Source organism: Botryllus schlosseri, chromosome 10 (genome assembly GCF_051294905.1).
Source record: "Botryllus schlosseri isolate E-star chromosome 10, Bs_hap1, whole genome shotgun sequence".
Classification (NCBI taxonomy): domain Eukaryota; kingdom Metazoa; phylum Chordata; class Ascidiacea; order Stolidobranchia; family Styelidae; genus Botryllus; species Botryllus schlosseri.
Genome location: NC_137245.1, coordinates 20,893,128 through 20,903,211, shown reverse-complemented (window position 1 = coordinate 20,903,211; position 10,084 = coordinate 20,893,128). Strand labels below are relative to the sequence as shown.

The window sequence follows — 10,084 nt, the reverse complement described above, 5'->3', positions numbered from 1 at the left end:
GTAATATAGGCTATTATGCGCTATGAGACGACGAAGGGCCACGATGCCTTCAGTGTCAAAAGCAGTCGATAGTGTGAACATACAAACTTTGTAAAACTTTATTGGTAAGCCGAAGATACTCGCATGCACCTGAAAGACTCTCGCGTACCGCAGTTTCGGGATCGGTGGTGTATCGAAGCAATAAAACAGCTGTGGCTTGTGAAACAGACTCTTCCACATATATCCATGAATGATGACTAAACTTTGATCGCCTAATTTCCTCTCCGTTTTCGCACTTCCCGAATATTTTGTAGAAATTCGATTCCAAAAATGAATTTCACGGACAATATAAAACTAACCTCAGCATTATTGCTGGAAGTTTCATTTCGGTGAAATTAGTAATAGGCGAAAGGTTATCTCCGGGAAAGGTATGTGCAATATAATGCGGTCGCAGTGACAGGCGAATGCACTAAATGTGGTTGAAGATGAACAAAAAAGTCAGCAAATATCTAGTATTCGATACGTTTTACCAAAATAATTTACTGGTAAATGACGCACCGCTTTTTTAGGTCGCCACCCTATTTCTCCTGCAGTATATTCAGCATGTTCCAGATTGCAATACCGAGGTAGTATCTTAAAGTCAATCAGACAAACATACTACATAACGACGTTAAGTCGTTTTTATTGTCCAATGTCCATTCAACAGTACATTGCTTGCGGAAAATAATTGAAAGGATTATTAGTGTGGTTTAGAAAATCCCTATATCCTATGGGCGAAAGTACAATCCTCCAGCCTCTAGTAATGAGTGTGACAGCTATTCACTAGTCATTTTGCTCTGAATTGTGGCGCTGGTTTGCAAGCCGACTGGCATTCCATGCACCCAAATCATTATTCACCATGTTTTCAGATAGAGCATATATCTTCGAAAGCCAGTGATGAAGTCGGAAAGCGAAAAAGGCGAAAAATTAGCTGACGCCACCGATCTAACAAAGGATTCCAAAGATATATACTTCGATTTTGACGTAATACTGGAGTATTATGGGAACATGGGATGTTTTCAAGCTCTAGTTGCTGTGTTCATCCTGTACGCAGCTATTCCGGTTGGGATGCATGGTGTCAGCGCGGTTTTCCTTCTTGGTATACCCGAGCATAGATGCCACATATCTGGAATTGACGGCAATGCGTCTTTTGCGAATTTCTCCGAGGAATCCATACTGAATGCTTCGATCCCAACAACAGAAAGTGTAAGCTGTTACAGCTCCACACATGCTTAGTTAAAATTTATATATTTATGGTTATTTTCAGGGCTACGAAAGGTGCCTGATGTATGATTACAATTATTCGGATTGCATAAATGATGGAAATCTAGAATGTACAGATCCCCGCTTGAATCCATCGACTGTGCCCTGTCAACAATACAAGTACAGCAGAGGCGAATACGGAAACACTGTCGTTAGGGAGGTGAGCAATGAATATTGAAACGCTATATTTTCACTTATTATATCTAATACTGGATACACCGATGTATTGATGGTTTTCAGCAAATCGTAGGCTATGGACTTCGACAGATTCGGAGTAGTGCTATATAGGCCAGAAGCACTTTGTGAAAAATATCCTAATTTAGCCTATTCGAGCAAGGAAAATTCAGCAGATGATTTTTTTTGCGATAAATGGGCTAGGCACTGATACAGTGAATGTCCTATAATCTTCAACTCATAAACGCGAGTGGAATATACGTTAAATAGAATTTGATCAAACTTCAAATGAAGCTGCCCGTATATCGCAGTTATATGATATCTCGCTATACAATATATATTCGAAACATCCTTCTACTCCACAACATGGGTTCCCAACTCGGGGGTTCGCAAATTTAGATGAAAATGAACACATTATAAACATCGTAACGTAAATGAACACATTATAATCATGGTAACGACACAGGTAGACTTGCAGGTAGACACAAATATACTTGTATTTCATATCATATCATATTGCATTATAGGCTATTTTCGATATTATTAATACCAGAAATAGGAAGAAGTGCTTATCGGCATTTATGGCCTTGTGCCCCACTGTTATGGATAAATTTATCATAAACCATATTACCACCCAGTAACGTCGAACAAATACTGGAACAACGACTGTAAGTTCTATACGATTAACGGGATATGCAACAAATTACGCGCATGTATACAGGACTCGAGTGACTATATAGAGTGTTTAACCCATGGTAATATGTTGGGAATAAATGGATGGCATGAATACCATATTATTTCCCTACATTTGCAATCAATATGTTGTTGTTTCTCGTCATTGATAAAAATAGGTATAAAATATTCCACAAGTTGTTGTTAATCATCATTAAAACACTGCTGCAATAAATCCACATTGCTTTCAGTTCAACTTGGTTTGTGATCAGCTTATCTTGGGTACTACGTCAAATGCAGTTTTCTACACGGGTGGTCTTATGGGAGGCTTTTTGAGTGGAAACATATCAGACAAGTAAGAAGTAATGTATGAGTCGATACTAGTATACTATGTTGATTTAGGATGAAGGTAGGAGACCCATTATTTGAAATCAGCCGTTGAACCTGGAAATCAGCTCTCGTATATCGGACTTAGTTTCTTTGCTGAGCGTTTATCAAAGTAGGCCTAGTCTTTCTTGGGAATGCTGATTGGATCCCGAATATATGGCATACGCCATATTTGTTGAAGTCACAACCAAATATTGCTGCAGTTCAGTGTAAATATCGCTTTCCCCTGTGCCGTATGAGTAGGGTTACCATATTTTGGAAACCTGAAAAGAGGACACTTTGTCAAAAAATTTCAAACTTGCAAAACCGGTGGAAAATCAGCGCTCAGCGCCCCAGCGCCTAAAATACGGTTTTCCCTTCACATTATCAGATGGTTGACTAAAAAAAGTCAACTTCCCGGCTCAGCTCCCGAAATACCCGCCGGAGCGTTACTTCGTGAATCTGACCAAAATTCTCAAATAAGAGGACAAAATATCAAAAAAGAGGACGAAAGGGCGTTCTCCGAGGACACTTTCAAAAAAGTCAGTATAGAGGACAAATCCTCTTAAAAGAGGACGTATGGTAACCCTGCGTATGAGTAGTACCCTACCCTCTGTTAGGCCATGGATTAGTACAATTTAGTATATCTTGGTTCATAAATCAGATACTCCCACTGCATAATATAATTGTTCAATGTCAACTGTTTCCTCTGTACTGTATACAAGGCTTACGAATCATATTTAGTATAGGGCGACGACTCATGCTACTAATCGGTGCCTTACTCACCGCTATTTGTGGGATTGCCTGCGCTTTTTCGCCAACGTTGGCGATGTATTCGGTGATGCGATTCATTATTTCTCTGTCTACAATGGCATCTTTTTCTGTCGGATTTGTGTACGGTTAGTGCTGGGATATTATCTGTAGTGGGCGGCAAATTTAAAGCGGTACCTCACATCACAGTAATGGAAGTCCTTGGCAAAAAGTGGCGCGTGATCATTGGAGCGATCTACAACTCTGCCTATGCCGTCGGCTATACCGTTCTCTCGCCCATGGCGTATTATTGGAGGGACTGGAGAGAATTACAAATAGCTATGTCTCTCGTTTCAGTGCCCTTCTTGCTCATGTGGATGCTATTGCCGGAATCACCCAGGTCGATCGTTATCGGTCCTTAAATTGCTACCTCCCTGTTAACCGATTTGTTTGGCCATTTTACAGATGGCAATTTGCCAGAGGCAGACATGAAGATGGTAAAGCAACCAGTAATCTGATCGCGAAAAGAAATGGTTTTGAACTACCCAGTGAAGTTTGGGTCAAGTCACTCCGGCCTGTGAGTTTTAATGATATAAACGTGCACGTTCCATTGTGTCTCGGCATTTGGAAAACCGCGCGTAGAAGTGATTTCCAAGTTACTCCTCACTACAGCCTGCTAGAAATATATCATATACTAAATTATGATCGCTTTTTACGTTAAGGCATTCACATTTCACAGAAAGAAGATGTCGAAAATGTACAAATCTACTCAACCATTACTCTTTTTCGGCAACGTGAAATGCGCAAAGTTACGGGCATCGTCATGTTTTGCTGGTTTGTGGCATCGCTGGGATACTTTGGGATATCCTTGAATATTGGAGCATACGCGGGTTAGACCTCATTTTGTAAATTTGTGACGATCTGACAAGGATATATATAATGATTTAGGTTGAATACACATGGTCCGTTGACAATGGACATTGGAACATGTGAGCATGTGACACAAAATCATGCAACACTTGAGCGTGCAGATACTGTTATGGGTTTCGGATTTGGGTCAGGGTTTGGTTAGGATTTGCAATGGGGAAAGTTCAAGGGTTAAAAAGTCACATTCTCAACTGTCGCATGCTCAACTGTCGTTTTCTATTGTGTCACATGCTCAAATGTCGGGCAACCGTACGTTATATGCAGATTTGTTTTCGCTCTTATTCTGACATCTGCCTCGCAGGAGACGTCTATGTGAATAATGCACTCAGTGGTTTGGCAGAGGTGATAGCGGGACCGATCGCGATGGTAGCTATAAAAAAGATAGGCAGGCGGATGTCGACAAGTGGCTCATACGTCATTGCTGGCGTGATGTGCATTGTGTCCAGCGTTGTAAATTATTGCTCACCAGGTAACCGTGTCGTGATAGTCATAGAATATTATGGTGCATGCGGAGTTGCAGTCAGATCACCGATAAACTCATCATGGTGCCCCAAAACGCGAAAATGTGATGATATTTTACGCTATAATAGGGTTACCATATTTTGAAATTCGAAAATGAGGACACTTTTCTAAATTCTGAAAGCTCCGGCACCGGAAAAAATTACTGGTGATTTGAAAAACTTTTTGACCGATAGTACTGTCTACTATGTTGACTAAAAAATGTCATCACTTTGACTCGACTCCCGTTTTACCCGAAATTTTACGAAACTCTGACGTTAGCTGGGTCGGGGTCAAATTTTTGATTGCATTTTAATACTTTTTCTACAAAAAGGGGACAAATTCCTGAAAAAAGAGGACATTAAGGCGTCTTCCGAGAACACTTTCAATCTATTAAGAAAAGAAGACAAATCCTCTTTAAAGAGGACGTATGGTAACCCTACGGCCTACACTATAATATCCTCGTTTACCGTATTTGCGACTTAAATGTATGGCAATAGCCTAACTATTTGAGGCAATTGTATCGTCCTTTAGATCTATATCAAAATAAGCAACGAATTTCTCTTGATACCGGCGCCATAAACCAGAGTCGGAGATAACCTACGGGCCTGGATCCCTGTATACATTGTATAGCCTGCATCGACAAACTCAAGTCTGCTGCTACATTTTCCTTATAAGTAAGATGTCATCATTAGATCTCGGGATCCTGGCTACGACGTTGGCTCTACTTGGAAAGTTAGCAATCTCAACGACATTCGCGGTGATATTTGTTTACACGTCTGAATTGTACCCAACCGTCGTAAGGTAAGTGGGAATACCATAATGATAGCACGAACTGTAAGAATCTGTAAGGCATAGAAAGGGAGCCTTGTTGTTTCTCTTTCGCAAAAGGTTCTTGATAGGGCCGTCACCGTGAAAACGTTTTCAGAACTCAGAGTTCAGGGTAAATGTTCCCTCTTTATGACGAAATTGTTTGTATCTCAATTTCGCATCGCCACTTCTATCACGCTGATACAGAATACACAATTTCACAACAGGACCAAAGACAATACTTCACCTGCTCTTGTCTTGTCAAATTGAATATTGCTATTAATGAAGCTAGTTCGCAGGTGTAGCTCATGATTAGGCTTGAGCGAAATTGAGTTCTCGCGTGATTCGATCCCGAATTAAGCATTAGGCTTCAAGTCGAATTACAAGTAACGCTCCATTATAAAACCTGAAAAGTATAGGTGACTATGAAAGTTCAAATAATAATTCGGTGAGCTTTTATCAGTATTCTATTTTCATTTAGAGCACTAGCAGTCAGTACCGGTGCTGCCTGTGCATTTTCCGCTTCTATCATCACGCCGTACGCTCTGTTTCTACAGAACTACGTTTCGTGGTTACCAGGGGTAAGTCTTCCATATATGATCAATGATCATTGATCAATTGATCATTTCTGCGCGTATGACTCCCTACAAGCTCTTTCTTTATTTTATTGCCATTACAATCTTGCGCTGTATTAAGATAGTAAAATGATAACGCAAAGGATCGAGTCATTATTAATAGTCAATAATAACAGTGAAAAGAATTCTATAGAAACACTTCTAGAAACGTGCTGGGTAGGCCTATCTGATATATTTATGGCGGCTATATGTTAGGGTTACCATACGTCTTTTAAGAGGATTTGAACTCTTTTTTGAAACTTTCTTGGAAGTGTCATCGGAGGACGCCTAAATGTCCTATATTTTGAGAATTTGGCCTCTTTTTTGAAAATTCTTGGTAAATGTACGTGGAATTTGGACTGAGATATAGGAAATCAGCGCTCAAGTAACGATCCGGCGGGCATTTTGGGATTTGAGCCAGCAAAATGACCTTTTCTTAGTCAACCAACCACAAACTAGGGGAAATTTACCATTTCTTCCGGATTTAACCCCGGCATTGTCAGTCTGAAAATGTTCTGAATATTCTTCCTACACTAAGAATAGGAGGGTTTGAAGTTAAGATATATTATATTCGAGCATACTCAAAACGACGACTCTCGTCGCCTATAGTGTCTTGTACGACGTACAAGTATGCATTGCGTTTCTTGGACGGCGATGCAGAGACTGGTAAGAGGTATGTGCTTTTACGATAGTATGGTATATCCATAGTGTCCTACATTGTGTGGACTGGACACGGCGAGATTGAACGGCTCACTGGATTTGGGTTACGTCATCCTCTCCATTATTAGACTATAGAAATCAAACATGGAACGGCAACGACCGATTTTGCAGCTTCGTTCCGCTTCGCCGAGGCTGGAGTGGAGAATTGTTTTGCGTAAGCGACTGTAGGATTTCTGGCAATCCAAAAGCTATCTTCTCGAGCGCAGAAATTATTGAATCTGATCTTGATCGAAAGCTACTGTTGCACCGATTCCGAAAATATAAATTAAAATAATGATCAGGCACTGATCCACCTAAAATCCGTCCTCCAAGTCTGAAATATCGGCATTGTTCGAACAATCGGAGAGCCGCGACGGGTCATTGTTGTGGCCATCGTGTTGCGGTTACCCGATTGTTCTGAACAATGCCGATATTTCAGACTTGGAGGACAGATTCTAGGTGGATCAGTGCCTGATCAATATTTTAATTTATATTTTCGGAATCGGTGCAACAGTAGCTTTCGATCAAGACCAGAGTCAGTGATTTCTGCGCTCCGGAAGATAGCTTTTGGGTTGCCAGAAATCCTACAGTCGCTTACGCAAAACAATTCTCCACTCCAGCCTCGGCGAAGCGGATCGAAGCTGCAAAATCGGTCGTTGCCGTTCCATGTTTAATTTCTATAATTAGACCAAAGGCAACTTTGCGGCCATTTTGACCGGCTTGCCGAGCGCTAAATTCGATAAAACGGGTATGAATAGAAAGCTGCTTCTGCAATGATTACGAAAACATAAATTTTATGCCGCTCATGGCGCTGGAACTCCCCAAAATCAGCCGCGAATTCTGCCTTGTGATAGAGCTTTGGATTGTGACGCGACAAATCTGTCTGACAAAACAAGAGTGAAGCTAAGAAGAAAGAGTTAGACAGCATTGTTGCACCACAATGCAAAATTCGATCACAATGGAAAATTCGAGGCTGATTTTGGGGGGTTTCAGGACAATGATCAGAATAAAATTTATATTTGCGTAATCAGTACAACTGCAGGTTTCTATTGATAACCGTTTTGTCGAATTTAGCGCTCGGCAAGCCGATCAAAAATGGCCGTAAAGTTGCCTTTGGTCAAATGGAAAGTATGACTTAACCCAAATGCAGTGAGCCGTTCAATCTCGCTGTGTCCACACCATATAGGACCATAGTGTCCTATATGGTGTCGACACAGGCAAATCTCACGCCTCAGTGAAATTGTATCACGTGACAATTTCCATTTGGCTACAGGCAATTTGACGGTCATTTTTGACCGGCTTGCCGAGCATTAAATTCGGTAAAACAGGTATCAATCGAAAGCTGACTCTGCACTGATTACGAAAATATAAATTTTATTCCGCTCGTGGCCCTGGAACTCCCACAATCAGCCTCGAATTTTTCATTGTTATGGAGATTGGCATTGGGACGCAACAATGCTGTTTGGCGAAACGAGAGAGTAGCTCAAGAGAAAAAGAGCCAGACAACATTGTTCAGCATTGTTGCGTCCCAATGCCAATCTCCATAAGAATGAAAAATTCGAGGCTGATTGTGGGAGTTCCAGGGCCACGAGCGGAATAAAATTTATATTTTCGTAATCAGTGCAGAGTCAGCTTTCGATTGATACCCGTTTTACCAAATTTAATGCTCGGCAAGCCGGTCATAAATTACCGTCAAATTGCCTGTAGCCAAATGGAAATTGTGAAGTGATACAATTTCACTGAGGCATGAGATTTGCCTGTGTCGACACCATATAGGACACTATGATAGGACCAAGGAAAGCGTTTTAATTGAATAATATCACGTTACTTTATTTTTCGCCTGTAGGTAATTTTTGGAACGGCAGGTATCCTAGCTGGAATCGCTACCTTGTACCTGAGGGAAACGCGCGATCACAAGATGTTGACAACACTTGAAGAGGCCGAGCAATTTTATAAGAAGTGAAAATGCAGTCTAAATCTGTAGCCCCCTACTCCATTTATTCAAAACGCTACACATCTCGTTTGTTCCGTACGCTACCATCGAATTTACACGTCACAGTTTGAAAAATCCAAATAGTGGCAGAACCTTTATGAATAATTTCGCGCCAGATTATCACGGACTTAACAAATATCAACTATAGCCGTATAGCGGGCGATTCGTGACCTGGTGTAACAATACGTTCCACTCAACTGAAATTATCATAATTACAATATAATATGGTGTCATACTATATTCAATTATCATACTTATTCACTTCTTCCTATTCCACTCACCAGTAAAGACATAGCGCTGCGACTTGCGAGTCATTCAAATATCATACGGTTGATGCCATACCAGGAAAAAACAACGACCGACAGCAGTGCTGTTACGAATTCAATGAGCTTTACACGGTCATCAGAGCTGACCACAATGTAGTGTAGTTGGAATAATAGCAGGTGACATTGAATAAATAAACCAGCATGCAATATCTGGAATTACTAAATGGATTTAGGCCGATTTCTCTAGCTCATATACAAACGCATGCCATATTGCCTACATTTTTACATATGCCGCTCCATATTATGTGATTAACACCTTATTGCATGTCACAATAGGCTTTCGTTTGTAGACTTGAACAAAACTGCTTTGCCATTTTCTTCTCCACCGTGGTAATTTCGCTATGTTATTCTGGTATTAATAAATGATTGGATGGTCATTAGTCACTCGTGCTTAATGCGTTCCTATGATATGTATAATATACCCGCAGTTCATATTAAATCCGATCTGTATGGACTGGACATTGGCTATGGACTGCCTCCATGCAACAATCATTGGAAAGTATATTATCGAAAACGGGGGTGCTCACTGCTCTCTATTCGGTATAGTAGCCTATATGAGCTACTTTTCGCATGCAGACATCTCTGTGATCAACGCAAATCCAAAGTGGCTTTGGATCTATACCAACCTGCTGACTAAATGAAGGTCAACCCCGCGTTACATCTTGAATATTCCACACTTGCCGACTAAACAATATCAACACGCAACTCCTGTATATTCCTTCTTTGCTGATCGCTTGGGATGGATGTACTGATTTGTATGAATCTGGCCACGGCTGTGAATTCCAACATTGACAAACATATAATGAACAATTGCATTTGTGCGAAAAAGTATCAAGACGACAGATTTTGCGTCGTCAAAAGACGGCGCATATTCTTCCATTTATGAGACCTGGAGTCGCAACTCGAAATCCGCCAAGCTACTTTGTGGCAAAAATATATTGGATATTTGGCGATCCGATTCTGATATTTAAAAT

The 10,084-nt window shown here is 40.8% G+C and overlaps 1 protein-coding gene across 3 annotated transcripts; it reads left to right on the top strand.

The window, feature by feature from the left end:
* Positions 1 to 368: 368 nt before the first annotated feature.
* On the top strand, positions 369 to 9,500 carry LOC145448518 (organic cation transporter protein-like). 3 transcript variants are annotated; one of them, XM_080326924.1, is made up of 12 exons: positions 369 to 407; positions 888 to 1,224; positions 1,286 to 1,441; positions 2,379 to 2,482; positions 3,238 to 3,392; positions 3,454 to 3,643; positions 3,709 to 3,820; positions 3,983 to 4,133; positions 4,472 to 4,639; positions 5,364 to 5,472; positions 5,960 to 6,059; positions 8,638 to 9,500. In XM_080326924.1, the coding sequence occupies exons 2-12, from the start codon at positions 916 to 918 to the stop codon at positions 8,752 to 8,754; spliced, it is 1,671 nt and encodes a 556-aa protein (XP_080183050.1). In that variant the 5' UTR covers positions 369 to 407; positions 888 to 915; the 3' UTR covers positions 8,755 to 9,500. The 3 variants fall into 3 exon arrangements, with proteins under 3 accessions (XP_080183050.1, XP_080183049.1, XP_080183051.1); XM_080326925.1 differs by lacking the exon at positions 369 to 407 and having other exon boundaries at positions 519 to 1,002; positions 1,073 to 1,224; XM_080326923.1 differs by lacking the exon at positions 369 to 407 and having other exon boundaries at positions 513 to 1,224.
* The last annotated feature ends 584 nt before the right edge of the window (positions 9,501 to 10,084 follow it).

Bases quoted from the DNA above. Each gene is read 5' to 3' on its own strand.
- LOC145448518 (XM_080326924.1), top strand. From the start codon at position 916: ATGAAGTCGGAAAGCGAAAAAGGCGAAAAATTAGCTGACGCCACCGAT. The intron at 3,393-3,453 runs GTTAGTGCTGGG...CTCACATCACAG, and splicing joins TTCTGTCGGATTTGTGTACG to TAATGGAAGTCCTTGGCAAA. The intron at 6,060-8,637 runs GTAAGTCTTCCA...TTTCGCCTGTAG, and splicing joins ACGTTTCGTGGTTACCAGGG to GTAATTTTTGGAACGGCAGG.